This window comes from Mya arenaria, chromosome 9 (genome assembly GCF_026914265.1).
Source record: "Mya arenaria isolate MELC-2E11 chromosome 9, ASM2691426v1".
Taxonomy (NCBI): Eukaryota; Metazoa; Mollusca; class Bivalvia; order Myida; family Myidae; genus Mya; species Mya arenaria.
Window position 1 is genome coordinate 65,159,517 of NC_069130.1, and position 27,855 is coordinate 65,187,371.

The window sequence follows — 27,855 nt, forward strand, 5'->3', positions numbered from 1 at the left end:
TTTGATACTTATCACTGGTATATTATACAGATTTTCATAATTAATAATACATTATTATCTAATCAAAACACTTCATATGTGCAAAGTCTTAGAGTAAAATCTTTGAATAATATCATGGTGGAAATTCAGTAAAGCTTTACATTCAATTATTTATGTATTTAAACATCAGTATAAAGAATCCATTATTCTTTTAGCCAAGAAAAAGTATAACGAAAACATGGCCACTGGTGGCGGTCCAGTTGGCAAGATAACACTGGCAGAGGAAATTGTCCTTGAATTTCTCACGGACAAGCCCCAACTCATAGGGATCCCAGGCGGGAAAGAATCTGGAGGTACCCCTTTGAAAAATTGCTGAATGTATCAGTTAATTGAATTATATGTTTCAGCCATTTTTTATCCTGTTAAAATAATGGTAATGTGCAACTGCTTCAATCATAGATGTTACCTTTTAACATAATAATTCCCATAATGGAAGTAAAATGATATAATGGAAACAATGTAAAAAAACATTTAACATGGCACAATCTAGTTTACACTGTATTGCATGATGTTTTGTAGCTATAAGAACCATTAATAGGGAAACAAATCTTATTTTCAGTGATAGAGCCTGTGGAAGATGCTGCCAGTGTTGCAGATTTGGTTGTGCAACAAGCCCCAAGTAAGAGTCTTATAATATACTTTTATGAGGCCTTTTATATTAAAGTTCAGTTTGTCTTGATAAATGATAGTCATGATTTTTTTTTAGGGCACCATTCTTATAATCAATGTTAAAGAATAAGGAGGGCTATACTACTCGTCCCAGCGTCGGCGTCTGGTTAAAGTTTTAAGGTAAATTTTGGGATTTAGGGATTTTCCCTTATAAGTCTAATATCCTTCCTTCGATTGACTTAATATTATTAATAGAAAAAGGGTTGGTATTGAATAACCTAAGAAAGGGTCTACATATTGTGACCAAACTTGGTATATAGGAAGAGTTTATAGAGACCTTTCCTGATATTGTGTTTTGGGTTTGTCGAGTCTTATGACAGCTCTTGTTAGTTACCTTCTTCTCTCATCTTCAATTTCTACATGTAGAATGATATCAATTGAAGTGATGTTTAGTTTTTGTACACAGTAGTTTTATAGTATGTTACCATTGCCTCCAGTTGAGATGTAGTATAGCATCCTAAAGGGGGTTAGAATGTTTTCTAAAGAAAGAGAGTGGTCAAAATTGTCAATGTCTTCACAAGTGGTACTGCTCGGTACTCTATGTTCTGTCCAATTACTTTTCATAATCTAATATGAGAGTAAGTTTTACACATTTTCTTATACATTACTGTAACTTTGCATGAACATTTCAGTGACAGAGAGTAAGCACATCAGCACGCATCAAGAAACAGTGTCAGTTCATGCCATTGAACATCCAAGTGTGTCCCATGAACACCCAGATGAACCCAGAGTGATGCAGACAAATACAAAGAAACGTAAACCATTTGTATAACTCATTGTTTTGATATGTTTCTATGAGTACATTTTCAACGGTATATTCATATTTAACACAAAATCAGGAACATAGGATATATATGTATATCAGTCAAATCATAAATATTAAACACTTACACGAAATGATGAATGGCATAATATGGATGCAGATGAAATTTGGTTAAAAAGGAAAACATATTAATTTCAGTTGTTAACTGCCTTTTGCATTTGAAAGATATATTTTTTTTCAACATTGGTGGTCTTAATGCCTTATTTCATTTTCAAATCATCAACAGCAATATATGCATGTTTTTAGAGTAAATTTGCTTTCATTATAATCCATGCTAAGGAATATTTGCATGTTTGTTGTGTACATTATAAATGTATAAACTTAAAAACAAAAATATACAATTTCTTCATAGGTCGTAGGAAGTGCATGGATAGGATTGAGCTCACCGAGGAGCTTCATGACCTTGAAGTTTGCAGAGCAAGAAAGGAGATTGAACTTTTAGATTTAAAAATAGCTCAACAACGTGAACTTTTCCAATTGAAAAAATCTGTTCTGGAGAATGCCATGCGAAATGCTAACATGGATTTCAACATTACTTTTCCAGGATTAGGAAATGAAAGTTACAATTTTTCATAAGATCTCTTTTTGAATGCAGTATAAATTGTTAAAGCTGCACTCTCACACATTTACCATTTTTACAACTTTTTCATGTTTTGTCTTTAATTATATCATAGATTTCAATATTTCTGTTCGAAAATTAATATTTCATGGCTTAAATGCATAAAATATCAATTTTTGCACTTGATTATAAAAATATGGGAACTAATTTTTGTCATGAATCTCACATAACTGGTTCCCTTGGATTTTCACAAAAATTGGCTCGTTCCAAGATAAAAAATAAAAAAACTTGTTCAAACTGTGACAGTGCAGCTTTAAAGATCCACTCTTACTCCTAGATAATATTTACCACACTCCATGATATTGTTTTAATATTCCAAAAAGGATGAATAGATGTCTAAAATAATTTATTTAATGAAAGATACTGAGTTTAATTTGAAAGAAATGAACATTTAACAAGTTATTTCTTCATACTAAGACTTAAGTAGACCATAGTAAATATTTTAGCATTCACCAATCATTTACCGTAATATCAATTTGAGCTACTCATTTGTTCTTCAACATATACAACATGTGTTATTGAGATGGAAATTATCCTTTATTATTAAGTATGTAGAAGTATTTTCTCTGATGATGTATCTAAAATCATTTTGATGGAAAGTATTTACAATCAAAAAATCTTATTTGTGTAATAGGAATAAGTCTACATTTATTGATTAAATTGTAATACATTTATTGTTTCAACTTGAATGTCTAGGTTATTTTAGTCATTGGTATTATATGGGGTATTACTGTTGATATATCATATCTTACAATAATTTCATGAAGTTTTACTTTGTTCAATACAACTCAAAAACAACTGATGAAAAATTGTGTAAATTTGACCGAGTGGACTCATGCAACAGTTTCAGAAAGAATTACACTCATGCATTATGATGAACAAAATGTGCAAAATAACTGTTACAGTAAAAGTGAGCAGAGCAAATTTTGCTAAAATCCATATTGTGTTAAGCAAACCATTACAAAAACAAAGATGAGAAATAATGCTGGTCAATATCTTTTACAAATCAATAACAGAACTGTGATATGACATAAACAGTATACATTCTTTACTCAATACACACCATGAAACTGAATGTTACTGTTTAAATGAAGTTGAAAATATCCCTTATTGCTTATAAACTATTGCAAAAGAGCATAACAAATCAAAAACAATCTGTAACAATTCAGATAACATAATTGTATAATATTGTTTTTCATTTCATTTCATTATGGAACCTCACTTTACTGTAATATCTGATTGTTAATGTTGTGTTATTATCAGTCTTCCATTTGGTAAAGTTACATAGTTATAATGAATTGTTTGTTAAACTGACATTTATTTATGTGTTAATGAATAAGAAATACAATCGTTGATAGATGTTCAAAGTGATATCCACAACTTACACTTTTGCCATTAAATGTATAGCACATGTTTTATGTAGTTTCTCCTATTGTTAAACATGTTAAACATGGACTTACAGCTACATAAAGTATAAAAGTTTTTGTTTTTTTTCAATTCATCTATAGATAAATATAGCCAGTTAATGTCTTAAAGGAACCTGTTATCTTCAATGCATATCCCTGTTAAGTAGCCTTGCATATTACATTCAATAATTGGTATTATCAAAAATATTAAAGCTGCACTCTCACAGATTGAACGTTTTGAAAACTATTATTTTTTATCTTGGAACGAGCCAATTTTTGAAAATCCATGGAAACAAGTTATGTAAGAATGCTGACAAAAATTAGATCGCAGAATCTTATATTTAAGTTTATAAAAATTAGATGTTTTCTGCTTATTTCTTAAATAGTTAGTAACTGTTTAACTGAAATATGAAAATATACACGTACAACAATGACAAATGATTGACAGGGTGATTGTTCAAACAGCAAAGTGCCTTTGGGTAATATAATCCCTTTGGGTCCGCCCATTAACATCAACACCTTGGTTGTCCACTTGTGGCATGTCATCATCCTCGTATGTTTGGCGTCCATACACATCTCCATGCTCAAAACCAAAGTTGTGCAACATTGCACATGAGGCAACATAAACAGCCGCTCTGTCTGGTGTCGTTCTTATTCCGTATTTCAGTACTGCGAAGCGCCTCTTCAGCATTCCAAATGTTTGTTCTATGAGCACTCTGGTGCGGCACAAAGCTGTGTTGAATCTGAAAATATCAGAAATACTTAAAGGCTGCACAAGATTTACTTTTAATATCATTTCCCTGGATTGTGATCAATGATAAATGTCGTGAATTTTGCCAGCAACATTCACCAGTTTTATGACGTAAGCAGTTCATAATGCAGGACGTCAGGTGTCCATATTATAGGACGTCAACATTCCATATGATACTTCTGGGCAGGTCCGACTGACCAAAAAACTTGAAATGGACCACTGATGTCATTTATTTTTTATTAAAATGCATTGCTAAATAAACATTATGTGAACAAAAAAGAGACAGATGTATGAGATCATAATTATACAGGTAAAATATCATCTGATATTCACTGATGTGATAGAAAACAATTATCAATGAATATACTTGATTTTTTATCAATACCTTTCCTCCGACAGATTTCAAGGATTCGCATAGGGTGTCATGAGGTATTTTCGACATGGGTACCCACTGTCCCCAAGCAGCAGTCCATCAATTTGTCCTGCCAAGAGAAACATTCATATCACTTATCTGTAATACTTTTAACCGACTTATTTTATATTCATATTTTGATGTTTTCACTTTGGTTCGTACATAAAAAAAAATTAAGAAAATTTCATTCAATATTTCATACAGTTCAGGACTGAAGTTGGTAATATCAGTAAACACACACACAGTATCATAAATTTGTGAACCAATCGCAGAATCAGCAAATGTTATTAGCAAACAGGGTTACTGTATGTATGGAAGTATTCATGTTATCACATCATAAACCTGCAGCTTCATCTAAGTCAAATGCACTTACCAGTCTCCAACTTCTGGCACAAGATCCCCTCCGAGAACATTCGACTGTCATGCACAGATCCCGGCCATTTAGCAATAACATCAGTTATCCTGTAATTTGCATCACATACCATCTGAAAGATAACAAGTACAAGTTAGTGACCATATTTTCACCATTATTAGATCCTAGATGAAGAATCCAAATATGATTTGTTTTGTTTCTTGACCAACAGTTTTTAATGTTAAAACAAGCTTCAACATAGGAACAAGTATTGGTTTCAGAAAAAGATTTCCAAAATGAATCGAAAACATATAAAATTAATATTTTCATACCTGTACATTCAGGGAATGATAGCCCTTTCTATTCACATAATCTGCCTCGTTGTCTGGTGGTGCCTGTATCTTGACATGAGTGCCATTAACTGCTCCAACTACATTTGGGAAACCTTGTATGGAAAAATACAAATTTTATCAAATACTGAATAGAAATATGATAGTTATTTCAAAAGTAAAAAACTTACCACACTTTACACACAAATCCTGTAATCCATTTATGGCACCTTCAGTACTATAAATTAGCTGGGTTGAATTGTTGAATTATCAGTAATTGACCAAAAACAACATAATTTTATTACATTGTTTCAAATCAAAAACTAATTAATATTAATCTGTACAGTAGCATAAACTTCTCATAATGGTACATTTATCCACCAGGCACAATCTTTAAAAACACACTCCCAAGTTATGTTCCAGTCAATTGTAACCACGGCCCCCCTCCCCTGGTCTGGGGAATAGCTGGGACGTTGACTTTTGGTCCCGCCAACCAGGCTAAAATCTCCGCCCTACGGGGATGAACAGATGGTAAATCCCCGCCAAATGCCCCTGCATCCAAGGGACCCTAGGTAAGGCCCATTCACCGCTATATTTGAAGCGAAGACAAAACCACTGCATTCACCCGACACTGCGGGGCCACATGATAGGTAAAAACACGGTCCATTTCCCCGGCTATCCCCGGACCTCGGGGGCCGTGGTTACAATTGACTGGTGCATTAAAAAAAATCCACAAACATTACAACATAGAATGTCCACAAAAATAAATGTTTAACTCCACATGCTTTGTCATCATAAATTTAGTGTCTTTGTTGTGATTGATTCTTTTAATAAATCCACAAATACGATATTGCTCATCATAACTTCAAAAAATAAACAGAAAGAAATCCAAATCAATAAAATGACATTTCCGTCTGAGTCACCTCAAAATATTTGGCTGTGAAATCAGCAAAGAAGTACATCAAAACAAGAAAAAGCCAAACTTACCGGCGACACTGTAAAACTTTCGTTTTACACTTTCAATTTCCAACCCCGTTGGAAATTTAACGTATCTGTTTAACAGTCCTGCAAGGATAACAGATACGGCATGAATTGCCTTGCCGACAGCCGACCTGGACACGCCATGAGCCTGTGCAATTACGATGTGATGCGCTCCGGTTGCAAAAAAATGAAGGCAACACAATACCGTCAGGAGAGGGGGGAGCGGGTTGCTCCTCATCGTCGCTGTACCGATCGTTGGCTCCACGATTCCAACTAATATCATGATTGAGTCCGGAAAAAATCTATATCTTTTCCGGACACTCTCTACATCTAAAATCTCTAAAGGGTTGTTTCTGTCGGTAAATACACGCGGTCGACGAGGCAACCTAAATCTACGATACCGGTAATATCTGTCAAGTTGTCTGTCCGCCATGACAGTTGAGATTTACTTCACGTGAGACAGCTACGTAGTAGACTTACGTTTTCAGACTCAGTCTCAATGATTTGAGTCAGAGTCTGAGTCTGAGTCTCTTTGTAAACACCGTTAAAAAAATAGAGTCTGTAATAAGTGAGTGTGAGTCCAGACTCATACTTGAGACCGTTCGTAATCACGGCCCCAGGCCTTTCTGTTACTGGGCCTTTTTGACCCGACACCACCTGGGAATCCTTAAATAGCATGCAATCTGTGACAGATTAGTTTTTTGCTGCCAAAGACTTCCTGTTTAAAGTTTAAACTGTCTGGAGTCCCAGCACAGTTATCTGCCCTTCTCACCTTCTATTAGTAAATACCTTGCAATCCTGAACAAGTGGGTGGAGCCCTCCTTCTGTGTAGCTAGAATGAACAGTTTCCGTCCCCAAACGTCCCGCCTTGAAACGTAGAAACTGTCATATTTCCCGGAGTAGTTGTCTGCTCTTGTTACAGCCTGCTCCCAGCTCATACCCCGGTCCACGTTCAGTTCAACCAACCTAGGACAACAATCAACTGATTTGAACATAATAAAGATGCATGGTATACGTGTATAGGTCCACTGACAAATTATATTTTAGTCATGTTAATTTATAAATAACTTTTATTCTAAAAATGCCATCTGATGAGACATTTCATTAAGAGAAAGGAATAAGATTATAGACTATACAGCCTAGTACCTGGTAGATGTGTGTCCCTTGTTAAAGAGGGTAAAGATCTCTCTCGGGGTTCCAACCATTTCAACACTGGCAGCAGTGATGTCCAGCATTCCCTCATTGTACCTGAAAAGGAACAACCACAATCAGATCAAACTTAAGCAGGTTAACATATACCTCTTCCTAGAATAATAATTTTATTGGCATAGATACAAATAGCTAGTGTTGGGAATCGGACAGAAAAATTACTATCGATAATCGGTTTATGAAACCGATCAATGATAAAAAATTAATTGATTTAATCATTATTTAATTATCTTTGGCCATCATATTTAAGGCATACATATACAGTACATGCACCAATTTTAAGCATCAATATTCCCTTACAATATCGGTTGTACATTTCTTCGTATAAATTACATTATTTATTCAAAATGCACTAATCCTTTAGTGTTCACAAGTTACTTTTACAGAATATGACATAACAGGCTCTAATTTTTGTCTTACATTTAGTATTGTATACATGTGTAAAATAAACACAAAGAAAGATATCAACTTCTTTTGATAATCAGTCAGTAACAAGTATATGTTGTACAAGAACATTTTCTTTCAGAAAACTGAGAAAATTTAATTCTTACAAGGTAAGATGTCGGTAAGATGTTATTCTAAAAATCACTTTTAAACCACAAACATGAGAACCAATCCTTTAGCAGTTAATTTACAAAGAAAACTTGTAATAAGGTAATGTAGTGACTTACTGACTTGATAAGAATAAGACTAGATAACTTAACATAGTAACACCTTAACATTTCAACATTTACTAGCATTTACCAGAAACCCAAACATATTTTCATGACAATTTTTACTGGTAGTTGGTAGCAGTTACGTCCATTGTTTCCATAATTGATTTTTCAAATTTCACTATCAATTCTCACCGATGTAGGCCTTTCCGATCAATTGTCGATTATAATCGATCATCGGCAAAAAACTACAAATAGCACCATTGAAAATTGGTCTTCTTCATGATAAACATTGCATGTGCCGTCATCAGGCCCCAACCTCGAAACTTCTTAAGATTAACAGGCTTAAGTAGCTTATTTCAATTAGGCAAAACACATACTTAAATTGAATTTTGATAATTGAAAACTGGTTTATTGTGATTATTATAAAGATCATTTCTATCTAAAGTATAAAAACTCTTAAAGAAGTTAATAGTACACAATTTATTGAAAACCAAAAATCATAAGATTAGCTTAATCCTGTTATAAGGGACTCGAGAAGTTTCGAGAAATTGGGGCCAGATCTTCCCACAAGCAAGGATTTGAGTTAAGGAATGAATTGCGGGATTGATGTCATTATCGGGGTATGAACGCAGTGTGGCTAGTTAAAGTGTGCGGAGTCAGCCCAATCACATCCATATCCCCAATAATGACATCAGTCACACAATTCATTCCTTATATCAACACCAAAAGTTCAGTTTTCCATTCAAGAATTGTTATCAGTTTATCAAATGATGTCACAATAACGCGGGAAAAACTCAATCACTTCAAATCACTTTATAACATAAAATTAAAACACTAATGACAACAAAACCGGTATGTTTAACATTATAAATATACACTATCTAACACGCAGATTTAAGTTTTTCGGTGCCTGCTTACACAATACAAACAATAACAAGACAAACACATATCTGAATTTGTTCCATTCATTTGAAAGGCATTCACTTATGGAATGGAAGTTGAGTTGTAAATACTTCAATTTGAACAGTTATCTCACCTTCCTTCTTTCTTTGCATTCTGTATGATCAATTTCATGCTCTCCGTGAAGTATGTGAATATCTGTAATACATACAACAAAACATTAGAAAATGTCAATCACCACTGAAACTTCTAATAATTAGCAAAATGACCGTATATGTGTTTTCTCTAAGCAACAAAAGGGTACAAGCATGTATTTCACCAAGAGTGCATGCACTTGATACTAATGAAACCTGTGAATTTTATCAATATCCTGCCAATGGTTTCGGAGATAAACACACACATTAGTCTCGATGTGAATGTGAAGTCTCTTTTGTGAAAAAAGGGCAATAACTGTGAAAAAAAGTCCAGGTAAACCATGCCTACTGCGTACACCGCTGGGCTTGATCTTGATTAACATTTCGTTTATATCCAAACAAAGTTTTGGAGATGAAGCATGCACAAAACTGTTTCTACAGACAGATGGACTGATTGAGAGATGGGAAGACTAGTACCAGGGTAATGACACAATGTGATTTATTTGCGAAAACTGACAATTACACATCTGACATCAGCATTTTAGATTATACATTTTAGAAAGCTTAATAAACACCAACTTAACTCAGAACATTCTGTTCACCAATGTTACAAACCAGCTATCCCTACCATGTTCTGTTTCTCCACATGCAACCCCAAGATTCTGTTGAGGAACTTGGAAACATCGCTGGTATCTCGATCCTTCAACACGAGGCCATTCCTCATCATCTCAATGTCCACCAGGCCCATCAACACCAGGCTTTCCTGAAACCATGGGGACATCACATTGTAGAGCAACAGCAATAATCAGAATAAACACCCCGTTATCCCGAGTAGGCCTTTTGCATCTAAGAAAATATTTTCATGTCAGAGATAAATTTATGAACATGTTTGAATATGGTTCTATTTGGATTTTGGTTTAATTGAGAGTTTCCAAATAGAAATGTCTGGATAGTGAAATGTTCAGTGGACTGGAAACTTGGAAAAAGGACTTGTCTCTGCTGGTGGTAGAGTTGACTATGAATGAAATAATGTTCTGTTGATTTGATTTGGCCATATTAACAAAATGGATATGGAACAACATTCTTTGAAAACAAATGCTCTTGAAGGGTGTTACAGTGATTCCTAATGTGTGAATGATTAATTGTGGCCTTGCAATTGCCTCATCATAAAATGAGGGAACATCTGCTCTGTTATAAAGAGAAGAAAATATACGTTTGAAATGGGAAGTGTTGCAGTTTCTCTGACATGTGCAGGAAGCTGGTTTTAACGAGCAATTGTTGAAGGGATAAAAGAGGATGTAGATGGGTGTGTATTGCAAAAGTTGTTCCTTGTAGAAGAAGAGTTTGTAGAAGAAGAGTTTTCGAGGTTATAGGAAGTAATATGACATACTTGGCCTGGGACAAGAGATGAATGATATGTACCTAGGTGCCAGTGAAGTTTCCATCTTGTAAAACAATATAAGTCTATGCTGTTCTCGTCTTAAGTGATTCATACCCAGATTCTTCATAAAGTTTATCAAGGGAGGTTTGTAGTTCCCATAATAATTCTGAGTGCTTCCAGTTGGAATTGTTCTAATAGATTTTCATCTGATTGGGTAAGATTTACCAAGACAATATCACAGAATTCAAAAGTGTGTCTGATATATGACTTACACATTTTTCAAGTGACTTTCTGTTAGGTGTGAACTTCAGTGATCTTGGCTGTCTTCCTTGTTGTCGCAAATATGCCAATTTGGCACCGAAAGGGTTAAAGCATGAGTGTTTGTGTGAGGTGACAAATTGTATTTGTGTGTTATAATTGAAGACTGGAGGATGAATTGGTTTGTTTTGTTTTCATGACATAATAAGTGACTTTGTATTTGTGGATTGAAGGAACTAACCATTTTTCTGCCCATTGGGAGATTTTGTGAAATTCTGTATTTAAAGATGCCAAGGCGGCAACAGGATTTTCAACAATGACATATAAACAAGTATCGTCCACCAACAGACCTATTGACTACTGAATCTGTTTAACAATGTCATTAATGAAAAAAAAAAATAGCCGTGGCCCATGGACAGATCCTTGAGGAACACCAGTCCTGCTTTGAGTTTCAACAGAGTTGATTCTGAGCCATTTATAACATCTCTTTGGGAGCGAACCAACGAAGAAGATATTCAAAAAATGCCCTTTGATTTGAGTTTATGTAGTCACATTAAGGGAGAAGTCTATAGTCACATAAACACAGTATGTTATACCATTACATGTACTCCTCAATGTGTAATTAAAAGTAACAACTCCAGAAACAAGGTGCCTACCTGCATGAGAATGTGGAAGTTTTCAATGTCATACTTGTCCGTCAGCTTGGCCAGGGATATACCAGGAACCAGCTTCTTCTGCGGAACAAAATCAACCAATAATCTTGAATAATGTAGATTTGCTCCTCACATCATTTAGAATAAAATAAAACGTGAGATTAAAGCAATTTGCAGCAATCTAATAAATTTTCTTTTCACACATTGTGTTTGTCAAGTGGCAAGTTTCCCATGTAGAATAAGACAACTATGAATACCTGACAAATATGCTGGTACATGAGACGTAAGGCGTTCCTTCCGTATGCTGTGTCAAAATTGAACTCTGAGAGGTCGGCCCCTGTAGCTGCACGCCGGTCACCCTTTGTCAGGGCTCCTGTTGACAATAAACAGAACTGTAGCTTTGCCCATACATTAAGATATTTCATTACATGTTGTTAACAATGGAGGTACCCACAGTGAAATCAAACTTTAACTCCTCGTTGTCATTATTATGGTGATCTCATGTTCATGTTATGCTCAAGCAAACTCAGATAATTATGGCTACATGTACTGGGTACTGGGTACCCGGTATTTAGCAGAATAAAACATCTTTACTATTGTACATAATGTTTTGAACAAATAACATTGGTGTGGTGTGGTGTAACAAAATTTAATTTCAAAAAGCCATTCAGGTAAGGGTGTATTATTTTTTATGGCTGGTGCCCAGGGGGAGGTGTTAGGTCATGGAGCTGGCAGAAAGGGTGGAAAATGTTCCGGCAAGATTTGCTGGCCACCTTAAACCCAATATGGGGATGAAAGGATGTAAAGCCCTCTTTCTCTGAAGCAAAACTGCTTTTAAAAGCCCTTTTTGCTCCTGGTTTCAAATTTGAAGTAAACTGGAATGTCAATACTAACAACATATAAGGTAACAATCGGAAGCCTTCGGATCAACAGAAATCCACATACAAATCACATTCATGTGACTATTGTTTTAAATCAAAACAAATATAATGGGTGTAACCTGACCCTGTTATCAGGGATGTTCAAGATTTTTTGAGAAATTTTGGGCTAGTGTATAGAATTGTTACCTAGGGACTGTAGTCTCCTGGCAACGGCTGCTGCAAACCTCCTCTCCCCTCCCAGGTTTGTGGTCAACAGCTTGTACAGAGGACCACTGCAATACATACACAAACTCTTCTTTAGCTTGAAACATAAGCTAACCAACATCAAGATTACAAGCACAACCATGCATTAATGATGTAACGGATTTAGTCAGGTTTTAAAATGCTAAGGGAGAAAAGGGCACATTGTTTTGGGTTGAGAAGAATTCAAACATTAGGAATTTGGCAAGAAAATGTTAAAAATTGTGTTTAACTGACGTGTTCAGAATTGTGTTTAACTGACGTAGGACTAACTAGTAAGCAGTCACTTTGCTCACAACATAGTTACACAAGTAGTTCTGGGCCAGTATTCAGAAAACATCTAAACTCATGTTCTTCAGTAAAGTATCTCAGTTATCATATGATATAGTAAACTCAATAATATCTGAAATTCTTATTTATATTTTAATTGATTTGACTGTAAATACATACTTTAAATGTAACTTCAATATATGTTTAAACACTTTTTTAGAATACTTTTCATTTAATTCGACTGCGCAATTCCAGGAAATTGACTTAAGTTAGAAATGCTTTAAAATGTTTTATGAATTTGGGCCCAGTAATAAAATCAGAATGTATACAGGCAAAACTTTCACTAATATGATTGTACTCATATTGAGTTCTTAATAGCATATGGTTTAAAAAAGCAATCAATGAACTTCATAAAATTAGAAAAGATGCCTTTGATGTTAACAATGAATGAAGTAATGTTCGCAGGATGAACAAGTAAACGAGTTACATCCTTGATTAAAATGGACAATCGTACCTGGACTGATTGGATCTATGTGAGCGGCCCAGTTGTTGTACGGCCTTGTCTGCACTCCACGGCAGCTCCACAGTCAGGTGAACACGTCTACACTGGTTCCCTACACGGAGGTCTGAGTGCAGAGAGATTCCCGTACTTGCAGCGTCCGAGATAATCGCTACTAGCTTCTTGCCAGACATGAAGTGGTTACGCTGAAAATAAAGTGTTTATAGATTTAAGATCAAGTGTAGAAGTTCATAAGGCCATCTTCATTTTATGATTTTATATTATGTTAAGAATGTTAAGTTTCTGAATAACAACAATCCCTATTTTTTCTCTCCCAATTTGGCCTTGTCATAGTTGAAGCCAATGGACCTCTAAGTGTGACCTTGACCTTTGAGACAAAAGCAAAAATGCTATGTATAATTTACAGCTGAGACAGGATAGTAACAGGCAAACACATGGAATAATGGACAGTGCAAATACTATGTATCCCCCCCAACAAAAAAAAAAAAAACTGAAAAAGAGAGACACACAGACAATGTCGCTAATATATGCTTCCCAAAATATTTCAAAGCTATAACATGCTCAGGGTAATAATTATTTAAAAAAAGCCCTGTCTGTCTGACAACATAAAAATTACAAACCTCCTGGACATTGAGACTGTCTATGGCCCCATAGGCATCATTGTCTGGGGTTCTGGGCTCGTATCTTGGGCTGTCACTAGGCGAATGTCTGACAATCCGTCCCTTCCGCCCGGTCATTTCTGCTACCTATTCAAATCATATATAGTGGTGTTTAGAAGTGGTATTCATCAGCTAACCCATAAACATGGCTTATATCCACAAACAGATGATAAGTAATTCACAACATAAACAACCTACAGTTAAACAGAACATTGAACCTGAACATCATGTGTGCCAACTATGCCAAACTTGTGTGATCATCAGTCTAACCATGTCAAAACTGGGTAATTTTGAACTATCCGGTCAAAAATTGCAAATTTACAAAAGTGACGCATATAAAAGCTTATACTTACACAAAGAAAAACTAAATATTTTGGAAGGGATACCTGAATTCAGAAAGGGACATTTGATTTCCCTTTGTAATCCTTGGGTAATATAATATAACTAGTGTCGACCACTAATCAGTCTGGTAAATCCTTAGACAACATTCATAAAGAAGTTCTTGACATAGATGAAACCTTTTGAAGCATTTATACAGCACTTTACAATTTAAGTATTTGATGCTAGAACAATTAACTTATAAACTATTGATACCTGACTGGGTCCCCCTAGTTTGTCAATGATCTCATCCAGTGGACTGTCAGGAAGGGAGACTCTCTTGGTGAAGTCCTGTAGCATGTTTCTGGCTGTCACACACCACTTATCCTCAACAACCTCCCCTTCTTTCTGCAAACATACCAGAAATAAACAAGTATTTTCATGGATCGATATGCAGAAATATTTGTATTGCATCATTATAATTACTTACAATTACATTAACTGAAAATATAAAACAAAGTTACTACCAGCACTTTCATGTAATACAATGTCATACCATCATGCACTTTTCATAGATTGGCCCTTTTCTTTCATAATCACTTATCTAATGCATCTTTACACCTTGACAAAATCAATTTATATCCTGGGTCTGTCTAAGTATAGGGAATTGCACCCAAAGCAGGGTGGTAAAGACTTCGAGATGAAACCCTTGATCAATAAGCATCATCAACAATAGTCTGCCTACCCATTCTTCAAGTAGTAGGTACAAATCATTGTTCATGTTGTTATACATGTTACCCATACATGTATTAAGAAAACGATATGTTAGAAAAGTCAAACTGAAATTTTGTATTGCAGTTTGAAATGTATTACATACAAACTTCCTACTTACCGTTGGAGGAAGGCGAGTGGGGAAATGTGTCGAGATGAATCTCTGAAGAATTTCCCGACACAGCGACATAAACCCGACCACCTGGCCCTTGCCTCGCTCTAATTCACTGTCCAAACTGGCCTGCGGAAACAAAGAATACTTGTTTTTATCATTGATGTATATTTGTTTATTTTATTTGATTTCCCTGACTCAATGACATATATAGACATCAACAAATATATTGATACAATTAGAAATCCCAGGGCAGATGCTCATATTCATCAATTTTTTCTAGGTAGGACCAACTGGACAGCCATACAAGCCAGAGGTATACAGCCATTACATGAGATTAAATAATCATCATCATTCATTTTGAGCGTGATTATTCCATTCACACGATGTTGACTTCGTGCTCAGATGAGCTTATAAAGTAGAATTGTTCCCTATGGGTACAACCATGCAATTGGCACATGGATGTTGCTGTGAGTGCATGTTTTGTGCCAGAGTCTACACACAAAACCTAAGGGACAAACATACTGATGCATATAAAGGCAGATGAACAGGTCGAATCTTCATGCCTCGCATTAAAAATTTCAACACAAATAGAGCTGCATCAATTACAAAATGTGACCTGTTAGTTCCCAAGTAGTCTGTAGGCCAATCACCATTGACTATGGTTGCCTTAGATATATACCATCAATGTCATCAATATGAGACACATGATGTGTAGGAAAGTTCCTTAAAATATTACACAGTACCTCTCCTGTAGTCTGTAGGCCAATAACAATACACTGTCCACTGGCCAGGGCTTGACGTGCTTCAGAAATAATTGTAGGAACTTTCATACCCAAACTGAAATTGATGATTAAAATCTGTAGGATTGATAAATGTATATAACAAATAGGACATTATGTAAATCATGAATCAAGCCAGCCAGCCAAACTCATGTTACAGGTACAGACAACAAGTCCAGCCAGCCAAACTCATGTTAAAGACTCGGACAATAAGTCCAGTCAACCAAACTCATGTTACAGGTGCAGGCCACAAGTTCAGCCAGCCAATACATGTAACAGGTGCAGAAATTACAGGTGCAGACAACAATGAACCAATTCAGGCCTTTTCTTCAACAGAAAGTTTCTTTTGGCAAAAATATTACTTCTTTGACATCATGCTCTGGTAAGGGTTCAAATATATTTCTTAAGCATTCATAAAAATTTGGAATCCTATCAAAACTGGTGATTAATTCGGAGTATGTGGTATTCTGTTTTGTTTTTTTTTATTTCACTGATTTCTGGACCTTGACTGTTCCAACAAGGATGGCAAAATTTTAGGAGACTTCTCATTCATATTTTTTTTTCTAATTTATATAACATGAATTGGGTTTGAATAATTAAATTTGAATGTTGGATGAGTGGTTACTAGAAGTCAAAGCCTGAAAGGCATTCTTCAGAAGTACAAACTACACAGAGTTTATGAAAATATAAGTCTCATTGACAGCTATAGTTGGTGCTAGCAATTGCTCGTACAGTATTTTATTGTCAAGTACACAGACCAGTTATCAAACCAGATAACTGTTTTTGAGTTAAATATGGTCAAGTTATTGCAGGCCTACGGCAGCATCCAATGATAAATTATTTAACGACATCAACTCTATGACAATATCTAAACTGCTTTGACTGACACCTTACAACTACACTATGGACGAGTTCTGTTATGTGTCAAAGAAATATATCAAGGCTTACCAGAGCTGTTTGAAGAATCGTTGATGACATGACCAAAACTGCTGCCATACACGCTGGTTTGAGCTTCCTGTCCTGACCAAGGCCGACTCTAGTGCCTTCCTTAGCTCGGTCCTTTAAAAGTACAACATTTGTAGAGTTAATCTTTATTTGTTGAAAAGTTTATAACCCAAACTGACAAGAGCAGTCACAGACAGTGAAAGTTTGGTAGAAATCGCATGAAAAACGTAAGAGGAGTTGCGAAGAAACCAATTTTAAACGTAAAATAAGCAAGGGGCAATAACTCTTTCAAAAATGGTCAAATCACAAAAGCCAGACAATACGCGCTGCTTCACTTTATGATCATCAATCTGTAAAAGTTTGGTAAAAATCGCATGAAAAACGTAACAGGAGTTGCGAAGAAACCAATTTAAATGTTAAATAAGCAAAGGGCAATAACTCTTTCAAAAATAGTCGAATCGGGAAAGCCCGACAATATGCCCTGCTTCACTTTATGATAATCAATCTGTGAAAGTTTGCTAGAAACCGCATGAAAAACGTAAGACGAGTTGGGATGAAACCAATTTTAAATGTAAAACAAGCAAAGGTCAATAACTCTTTCAAAAATAGTCGAATGGGGAAAGCCCGACAATATGCGCTGCTTCACTTTATGATAATCAATCTGTGAAAGTTTGCTAGAAACCGCATGAAAAACGTAAGACGAGTTGGGATGAAACCAATTTTAAATGTAAAACAAGCAAAGGGCAATAACTTTTTCAAAAATGGTCAAATCAGGAAAGCCCGACAATATGCGCTGCGTCACTTTATGATCATTAATCTGTGAAAGTTTGGTAGAAATCGCATGAAAAACGTAAGAGGAGTTGCGAAGAAACCAATTTTAAATGTTAAAATAAGCAAAGGGCAATAACTCTTTCAAAAATGGTTGAATCGGGAAAGCCCGACAATATGCGCTGCTTCACTTTATGATCATCAATCTGTAAAAGTTTGGTAGAAATCGCATGAAAAACGTAAGAGGAGATGCAAAGAAATTAATGTGGGACGGACAGACGCACACACACACAGACACACATACATCCACGCACGCACAGAAGCGCGCCTACCATTACTATACGCCTTTTCAAGGTGGGGGATAATAAAAAAAATCTCTTATGACACCAGTACTAGCCCCATTTTCTGCAAACATCTTAAGTCCCTAATAAAAGGATCAAGTTCAGCTCACTTTCTTTAATTTTGTATTAATAGTGTAATATTCTCTTTTTAATTCAAAGAGTTTTGAGGCTTCTAAAGGAAATAATATTTAAGGTTAATAGATAAACTACTTGCTGTTTCATAAAACCATATTTATGTACTAAGTAATATATGTATTGCTAAATGAAATAAGCTACTTAAGCGCTTTGAGTTATGCTTAAAAAAAATTGAAAATTAGGGTTCTAAAACAGATGACATAAAACACAGAACTATTCCTGTAATTTAAATAAGTCTCTCAGTCCAGATATAAGATATGGAAAGTGATCTTTTTAATAAATTTAAAAGTCAGGTGATCTTTACCAGAGATGAACAGCCATGTCATAAACCTTCTTCTGATCTTTGGTGAGGGGGGCTTCGACTGTTACAAACTGAAATACAGTCATTGAACATGTATATTACATATGTTAGTAAAGGCATCGTATCTGTTTTTGTATAGGCGAACTTCAAATGAATAAACTGATTTGTGTACCTACAGGTTTGCTTACACCAATAACAGATAAAATATATCTCTATTTGCTATTTTGTATGCCTGTTCTAACAAATTTCACATAATTACATATGTACATAATAGTACATGTTTTTTTAAAGATTTATCACTGACTTCTTCACTCAACCCTTATATGCCTAAATACCTTGATGTCAGAAACTGGCTATGTCAGAAAATAGCTCATTGAGATAATGTTTTTTGTACATCATATACCTGATGTTCTGAAATAGAAGTTTTTTAACTTAATATCAGTAAAGAATAATTTGCTTAAAAGGGGTCACGCTCGATTTTGTAAATTAATTATTCGTACTCATATGATTTCTAACCTAGGTGTTAAAAAGTATGTCACTCTTACTGCATTGTTTAATGCTGATACTGAATTAAGAAATTTACATCTGCTCTATAAATTTACAGCTTTGTTAAAATAAGTAGTAGCGCTGAATTCCATTGTGTATTTTTAGGACTTAAGCAACATCATGTATGGGAAAAATCTTGGGACGATCAATGTTTAAGACTCAATCAATTTTGTAAAAAGAAAACAGTTGTAGTCATGAGAAAGGATTAAATATGGTTCAATCTGTAGGCAGAGGCACCAATAAAGATCCAAGCCATTACAGTATACAGTGGCAAGTACTGTTTAAAACAGCCAGAACTTTAAACACCTAGTTCTGTATACACCAGTAAAGTAAACACCAACCAGTGCCATATACAAACCTCTGCCTGTTTATAGCTGAGCCCTCTCGACAGATACATGCCAGCAGACTTCATCTCCATTGCCAGAATCTCAGCCATACCTGAGAAAGCAGGGTAAATATAGCAAATAATAATGGATTTTAAAAGTTTTTAAATACATGTTATGAATGAATTAATGAACTGCTTATGTGAACAAAGTAAATAAACTGCTTATGTGAACAGTGACATTGTCAAGAAGAAAAAGTTTTTAGTGTAAACATGATGTAAGCAGGAATATGATGTAATACATTCCTATGACTAAAGTCTGGACTATAATGCCTTAAGTGTGACCCCTTCAAGGTCCAAGATGCATTTAAGGTATTTTCTTATTGAATCAGGCCTCTGTCAATGATTAAATCCATCTAATATCAAGATTAAGCCAAATAGTTTGCAACATTTCTCAAGATCATTCATAAAAAGAACTTTGGTATGCAGGGTTATTCTATGCCTTTCAAGCTATGTCTGTAGACATTTTGCAACCTCCATATACACATTCTTACCAAGGCCCTTTTTCTGCACGGAGACAAGAAACTGTTCAAAGTTGTTGTATGGCGCCCCTTCTCCCCACAAACCAAGCCTCTCCATGAACGCCTGAAATTGAGCAAGGATATCCACAACCTTTAGTTAATGTTAATGTAAAATGCTAGCTAAATGTTAAATGTTTGATCATTGCATCAGATCTCTAATGGCTCACTGATAAAATCAACCCTTTCCTGCATATAAATGATCTCCAATTGAGGAGTATTTTCATCACTTCTTGTCACATGTGTTACCGCAAACCTTACAGAAAAAATATGGTTTAACATTGTGGTGTGCTAATGACACACTGACTGAAGAGGCTATATTCTTAGTTTATAACAAGAGCCCCACTTATTCAATACCTATGCTTGTCTCTTGTTGTTCTGGTGAAAGAATGCGATATATTTCACGGAATGAGCACCAAAAGCTGTTTTTTAGGAGTGGCGTAGCCATGAGTAAATCCAGAATTTGTTGTATAGGACGGGACCTGAATTGTTTTTTGACGGGTAGTGGGGTAATTGTGTGTTTTTTTAATTACGGGCAGGCGGTTCCATCTATTTATAAGAAGTTATGGGTGGTGGTCTTTTAAGAAATCTTTCCTATGGGTGATGGGTTGATTGCTTAATTATAAAAAGACGTGGGATTGGTTTTCAAACAAGCTCCATATGAGTTATATATTTTGTATATTTTGCTGTCATATTCCTCAGTTTGCTATTTTACCTAATCATTTTAGTTAACTACAAGGGGAAGTAATTGATGCGAGGAAATTAGATGACATACATCTAGAGCTTCCTACCTTGATTTGCAAACACATGCATAAACATCAAAGTACTTCCTTCAGCACTTATGGTTCTTACTGATAATTCTTCCTGTTCCTTTATTTATGTAGATGGTGCATACTAAGTCAGTAAGAATTGAAATACCCAACCCAGGTTTGTCATTCACAACCCCCCCCATAAAAGGGACAAGATCATAACCATCAGATTAACGCTGCCTTGTGTAGCTACGATGAACACTCGATATCCTGCAATTGGCAGATACTGGTAAACAGTCCAAACACATGGTAGAACACCTTTGACACCTTTGCTAACCGTATATTATGCAAAAAATTTGGATATTGTTTTCATGTCAGAAATAAAACCTACTTTTTTCTAACAATCAGTCATTGCCGATATACACACCGAATTGCCAGTTTCAATACACATTTTATTAATCTTTACATTAATTTATCCGCAGTTATCAATGGTTATTTATTATGCCTAATGTAAGTCCAATCAACTGCAATCCAAACAAACACCTTAACTTATGAACACATGTATTTAAATGTTGTGTTTGTGTTGGCTTCAGATAACGGTACACTTTGTGACTTCAGAGCACGAGCGCTGAGGAGATTAAAGGCACCTGGCAATGTACTGTATGTAAATCAGTAAACCTCGTTTCCGCAAAACACCCTACGCTTGGGTCAGGAAGAAACCCATCTTACATTCTCGGCCATGGAAGATATTTATAATCTCATATGACTGAACAGGATATAAAATGACAAATAGTAGTAGGCTATGTAGAGCACTGAATTGCATGGGAACAATTGTTTGAGACAGTGAAATATCAATTTTGTTTCTCTGATAAATCTCAATTAACCACTGGAAATTATGTATTAAGTTGTTTTATCTAGCCGATAACCAAGGTAACAGCATACCTACCATGTTCTTCACATCGGAGACCCCTGTAGCACTGCAGTACAGAACTCTCGCCTTGGGAAGCATTCTGTAGAAACAGAACCAATCAAGTTTAGCCTCCGCTCACAACATCTATTATTATTGGTATAATATGCAAAATTCCAATGTTTCATGTTTACTCAACAACAAAGAAATGCAAAACAACAAAACATGACTGTGTGTACCTTACAATATAAACCTCATAAAAACTTACCTTTGTATGCTTGTTACTGCTAATGCAACTTTTGTGCTGGCCTGCTCTTTCCCCTGGAACCAAAATTAACATAGAAACATTCATTCACTAATGCTGGCCATTGTTCATCAAATATCCCAAGCAAGATACAATCGCCAGAGTAGCTACACGCAGGAATTGTAGCTCTCAAAATTTGATAACTTTATGGTAAGATGTGCATTTTAAACTTTAAATGAGAAGCCATCACAGTGAGCCATCACAGGAAGTTCCTACACATTTATACTGGTCTTACTATGACCCTTCAGATAAATGTTCAAACATTGAAACGGCAATAAAGAAAAGCAGTAAAACATACACAAAGGTTATTCACAATAACAGTAACCATTATCTCTGCCCTTTGTCTTAAACATTGCTTAAACAATTAATCTATAAAAAACAATTATTTAGGAGATAAAAGTTTATAACAGGTAAACTAAAACCGGTAGTGTAAACTCAATATATTGTTCACCATTGTCTACCTAAAATCAGTCTCCATGACTACAATTCCAACCCTTTTTATATCCCATACATACATGAATGACATATTGCTGTTGTTTCACTACATCGTATTAAACATCAGGTCAACATAGAACTCACTGGTACAAAGTTTTTCGCCTTGTGACACTCGTCAAAGATGAGACATCCGTCAAACTCCTCCCTGCCACACCAATCAACGAGTTGCTGTAGTCTCGTTTGTCGGCCTGCACCTACCAGTAGGGAAACATAGGGAGTTTTGATATGGGGCAAAAGGCGGCTTGTTTTAACTAATGTGTCCAGCGTCGTTTTTTTCAACAATTCAAATGTCAAATGAAATGTGTTTTTGTTGTTGTTTTTTTCAACTTTACAGACATTTCAAAATGCAGTCTTATATTCATGAAATTCTTCAAACCCAGCACCTTTCTTTGTTTGAATTACATTACGGTAAATTCCCAACTTTATGGATTTCATAGCTGTTTTCACAATTCTAATGGCCATGGCCCCATTCACAAAAAGGTGGAAAAAACCCACTGATGTCCGTAACAATATTTATCTATTAACTGAAGTTCTTTTGCAACTGACATGAAGCAGAACCAGTCATATATAAATATTCATAACTGTTTAACAAATGGAGAGATTTACTAGACACATGATTACCCGGACAAACAAATGCATGTGTAGATATTTTTCTGTTAAACAATGTACCCGGTAGGTAATTATCCAGTCATAATTCACTTTTAGCATCAAATCAGTTAAATACAGAGTGAATTCCGACCTTTCTGCACTGTGGAGACAAGTGTAGAGTACGTGCTGAACACAACCCCGTCCTTGAAGTCAGAGGGTAGACCCAGAACCCTGCAACGAACATGCTGTCATTAGAGATGTTTGAATGTATTCTACATTATGCTGTATGAATTGATTGCATGCACATATATATTCTGTCACAAACCTGTCTACAGAATTCATATGTGCATATTTACCTGTAGATTGAAAAATACCTTATATGTATTAAAGTAGCTAGATTTTGCATACCCGTCATCAAAATACCACGACCATTGGATCCACCAGCCTGAATTCTTACACCACTTCTAGGCTGGAAAATTGTAACCAATGCAGGGCCGCCACAGGACATATGCCTGCTTGTTTTAACCAAAGACATACAACACTTAAACATCTCCTGTATTATTCAGCCTGCTAATTTCCTTTACATGGAATGACGTAGAAATAAAATCTTGTTATCCAGCTGCAAAAGTCTCTACAAGGCAGGTGAATACAAACCGTGTGTGTTTATCCAGCTCCTGGCAGCCATCTATCACCCGGATGTAGCAGCCCAGATCTCCCAAGTCCCTGCAGATTATTACAAATTATACACCTGCAAGTATCATATCAGTCACAGGAATATTACATTTTCAATTTGAGAATGATAAATGTTGCTTTTTCATTAAATCCAAGAAAAAATCTAGTCTTTTGCACTATAAACAAGGACAGAGCGACAACCAACACTGGTGTTGTCTATTCTTTAATTCAAAAAAAGGCATAACTCAACAGTTTTAAAAGCCAGGGCCTTGCTTAAGGTACGTGCTTTGTGACTAGCAACATGTGTACTAAGTTTCATGAGAATATCTTGAACAGTTTCTAAGTTTCATATATGGGCTAGGTTAAGTTTCTACATCACGTTGACATCAAGGCTATGGCCAGAACTGGACTGAAACAGACCAGCTAAAAAGTTAAATAACGCACAGACTGAATGATGAAATGCCCAGCTGAAAGTCATTTTCAATGCACTAAACCAATTTACCTTTTTAACAGAATTTTAACTACTGTACATCTCTAGAAGTATTTTATTCAGCAAACAAACCTTCTTGTGTCCACTATAAGGTCTGTTGATATTGTGAACCAGATGCTTTTTGTTCTTCCTCGTGCAAAGTTGTCCAGTATGACACCCGCTATCTGTCGACCCTTCCCCACCCCCGCTGCGTCCCCAATAAAGAACCCCGCTCTCTGTCCATCTGGTAACAGCATTTGATGTCTTTGGCACTAAGGTAATAACATGAAAAAATTCTATAAAACAATTCATTACCCTATTACAAGCATTCAAATGTTGGGAGTTAATACATACTGTATCATAAATGTTTTAACCAATTTCAGACAATAATAATTACCCAGATTGTCATGAATAATCAACAGTGAATGCTGAACCCAAATTTTCTCTAAATTCAACCACAACTTCTTTTAATATCAATATGCCATCAGGAATACATGAAACTGGATTTGCATACAATAGTTACATAAAATAGTTTTTCCAACCCAGACTTTTTTTATTCTAACAGAGCCTTTTCTATAGTACCCACAGGTCCAACTATCGGACAATTCCCAAAGCAAAATATAAGATATTTTTCCCAGTTTAAAAAAAAAAAAAAACCAATAAAAAAATATAAAAAAAATATAAAAAAAAATTGTTTTTTTTAGAAAGTCTTTTAACCTGTACTAAGTTATTTTCAACATCCTCATAAATTATGTGATGTAAAGTTTTTTTGATAATTGAACACGGAAATCATTGATTTTCATTACATTCAGAGATCAGTATGAAATATTATCTGTCATGATTATTTAGATATTTACACCCCAGGGATTGATATTTTTTGGGTACTTTAAAGGGAAAATAAACTAATATTAAATCATTTCCTAATTCGCAGGAGACTAGACAGCTTTTTCTTTAAACTGTAAAATTTCCCAATTTTGGCATTTTCACGACGCAAAATTTCCCAAAATGTCTAGGGTCTTTTTCCCAAAATGGGCAAAAAAAGCCGTCTAATAATTATATTCATGGGTTATCACAGCTGATAATCGTCATTCCTCAAACAAGCATTTTCAGTGAAAAGATATCCCCCGCCAACGATGGCTTGTTTGTGCTTGATGGCTTGTTTGTGCATGAAGGTTCTAGCAGCTAGTTACTGAGAAACGGCTGCAAACAATGATTTTTTAATAAATCAAGGGCAATAAATCTAAGGAAAATTGACCAATCCAAAAGAAAAATAGACAGGCATCATCAGTATGTTGGTTCTTATTTATTCCAAGTGTCATGAAATTCTACCAGCTAGTTGCATAGAAAAGGCTGCAAACATGGATCTTTTAATAAATCAAGGGCAAATAACTCATATAGAAATTACACAATCCAAAATATAAATAAACAGGCATCATCGCAGTATGTTGGTTCATATTTATTTCAAGTTTCAAGAATTTCTACCAACTAGTTACTGAGAAATGGCTGTAAATGAGAGTTTTTCAAAAAATCAAGGGCAATAACTCCAAGTACAATTGACCAATCAAAAAAAAAATGAACAGGCATCATTCCAGTATAGTAATTCATATTTATTTTAAGTTTCATGAAATTCTGCCAGCTAGTGACTGAGAAATGGCTGTGAATGTGCATTTTTCAAAAAATCAAGGGCAATAACTCCAAGGACAATTGACCAATCAAAATTTTTTTGGACGGCATCATTCCAGTATAGTGGTTCATATTTATTTTAAGTTTCATGAAATTATACCGGCTAGTTACTGAGAAAACGCAGGTGACGGACGGACGGACGGACGGACGGAAAGAAGGACGGACGGAAGGAAAGACGGACGGTAGAACGGACGGACAATGCCATTTCAATATCCCCCTCCCTTTTTCATAGGCGGGGGATAAAACAGCCAGGGGTCTGTGTGAGTATGAGGGATTCATGCCCAAAGCAGGGTCGTTTATATTGATATCAAGATACTTCCTACTGTTTTGAGATGAAAATACCTCAGAAAATAAGTCATTACAACTGTACAATGAAGTCAGAACTTTAAAACTCTCAATCCTGATTTCATGAACAATCCTGATCTTTAAAACATCTGAAATTATATATAATTGTTCATTTAACTTCAGCAGAGCGTCAAATCTGATTTCAAAGTTCTATTTCTTTGACTTCCAACTTATCAAATTTTCCTATACAAAACACCAACAGATAAATGCTATAAGATGTAGTGGGACAAGGTCACATACTGCCTGTATAACGCCTTCCAGCTGGAGACTGCTCAGTTTTCCCCCCTGAATGATCTCTGCGGGCAGTGAGTCTGCTAGAGGGTAGTGTACGTCTGGTGGAGTTATCGCCTGGAACATGATGTTAAAATTATATCAATGTTTACTGTAAGAACCAACCAATGGTCAAAAGCATACCTGATTTGTTCATATGTTATTTTAAGAATGGTAAATCCCTATGAGTTAAATGTTATAATGGACAAGTGCATCTCAGTATTTTGCCTCCAATGACTTGATCATTTTGAGATTTCCATACCCGTGCTACAGATTGTGTTGATCTCATGAGGGTTTATTTTGGTTGATGTTGGCAACTATGAGACAAGACCATCACATCATGAAGGAGCTGGGTCAGTATCTATGAATTTGCCTATTTTTCTATTATTAAAACTAAAATATATTGTAATTCAGTTACAAAAACCTTTCTTCATGTTCTATACACTATACTATATACATAAGTGCAAGTTTACAGTTGTTCAACATAGCCAGACTATTTGTTAAATGGTAAAAACTATTGAGCATATCCATGCTGTAATCAGAACATGCAGCTTATAGCACACTCACAGCTAGGGGCCCAGCTTCAACTATATCGCCAGGGTGGGGTTTACATCCTGCCAGAACCTCACGATGTAGATAAGACGAAAATACCTCTGCACTGAAACACAACAGAGAATGGGAACATTCAGATATGTTTTTTAAAAGTTCACAAACTCAAACCAAAGCTTCTTGAATTTACCATGTCTTCTATGAGGGATCTCACAATGTAACCCACCATGTCCCCTATATATGAGACCTCACAATGTGATCTACCATGTCCTCTATATAGGGCTGTGTATCGCCGGGCAAAAGGCGATCCGATTCGAATCGCGATCTTTGACCTACGATTCACTTGGTTGTAAAGCAATACACATTTTGAAAGTAACTGAATTATAAAAGTATAACAAAAGCTTCATTTTTGTTTAGTTTTCATTTTTTGTCATCCTTTAATTCAAACCCGAAATATTTCCAGATTTTAGAAGAATAGGATGCTGGGTCATTTCTATATGGATTTAATGTTTTTGTTGACGGGGATGCCATGTAGTCATTCTAAAATGCCGTCCAGGCTTTTTTTTTTAATGATGGTTTGCCTGTCCAGGCTAACCATCATTAAAAAAAAAAGCCTGGACGGCATTTTAGAATGACTAGGATGCCATGTTGACATTGAATTGCAGACGAAAATAAATGATAGCTGTACATAAGTTTCGCATTTTATTTTATTATTGTAGATCTTTTTTTTTATAATTTCTTTAATGCCCTTTGACTTTTTATT

The 27,855-nt window shown here is 35.4% G+C and overlaps 1 protein-coding gene and 1 pseudogene across 2 annotated transcripts in view; both read right to left on the minus strand.

Moving 5' to 3' along the window:
• LOC128246878 (protein strawberry notch homolog 1-like) overlaps positions 1 to 27,855 on the minus strand; it is a 42,841-nt gene that overhangs the window by 11,311 nt on the left and 3,675 nt on the right. For both annotated transcript variants that reach the window (XM_052965404.1, XM_052965403.1), the window contains exons 4-27: positions 27,111 to 27,201; positions 26,514 to 26,621; positions 24,339 to 24,517; positions 23,759 to 23,827; positions 23,256 to 23,335; positions 22,601 to 22,710; positions 21,986 to 22,038; positions 21,757 to 21,820; positions 20,038 to 20,128; positions 19,520 to 19,599; positions 18,619 to 18,686; positions 17,074 to 17,184; positions 16,090 to 16,183; positions 15,353 to 15,472; positions 14,737 to 14,868; positions 14,104 to 14,229; positions 13,478 to 13,668; positions 12,640 to 12,725; positions 11,830 to 11,945; positions 11,576 to 11,653; positions 9,909 to 10,043; positions 9,283 to 9,344; positions 7,528 to 7,629; positions 7,171 to 7,347 (exon numbers count right to left, since the gene is read on the minus strand). In XM_052965404.1, coding sequence (XP_052821364.1) covers positions 7,171 to 7,347; positions 7,528 to 7,629; positions 9,283 to 9,344; positions 9,909 to 10,043; positions 11,576 to 11,653; positions 11,830 to 11,945; positions 12,640 to 12,725; positions 13,478 to 13,668; positions 14,104 to 14,229; positions 14,737 to 14,868; positions 15,353 to 15,472; positions 16,090 to 16,183; positions 17,074 to 17,184; positions 18,619 to 18,686; positions 19,520 to 19,599; positions 20,038 to 20,128; positions 21,757 to 21,820; positions 21,986 to 22,038; positions 22,601 to 22,710; positions 23,256 to 23,335; positions 23,759 to 23,827; positions 24,339 to 24,517; positions 26,514 to 26,621; positions 27,111 to 27,201 — 2,523 coding nt within the window. The remainder of the gene's footprint in view (positions 1 to 7,170; positions 7,348 to 7,527; positions 7,630 to 9,282; positions 9,345 to 9,908; positions 10,044 to 11,575; positions 11,654 to 11,829; positions 11,946 to 12,639; positions 12,726 to 13,477; positions 13,669 to 14,103; positions 14,230 to 14,736; positions 14,869 to 15,352; positions 15,473 to 16,089; positions 16,184 to 17,073; positions 17,185 to 18,618; positions 18,687 to 19,519; positions 19,600 to 20,037; positions 20,129 to 21,756; positions 21,821 to 21,985; positions 22,039 to 22,600; positions 22,711 to 23,255; positions 23,336 to 23,758; positions 23,828 to 24,338; positions 24,518 to 26,513; positions 26,622 to 27,110; positions 27,202 to 27,855) is intronic.
• LOC128246879 (putative nuclease HARBI1) lies at positions 3,116 to 5,709 on the minus strand (annotated as a pseudogene).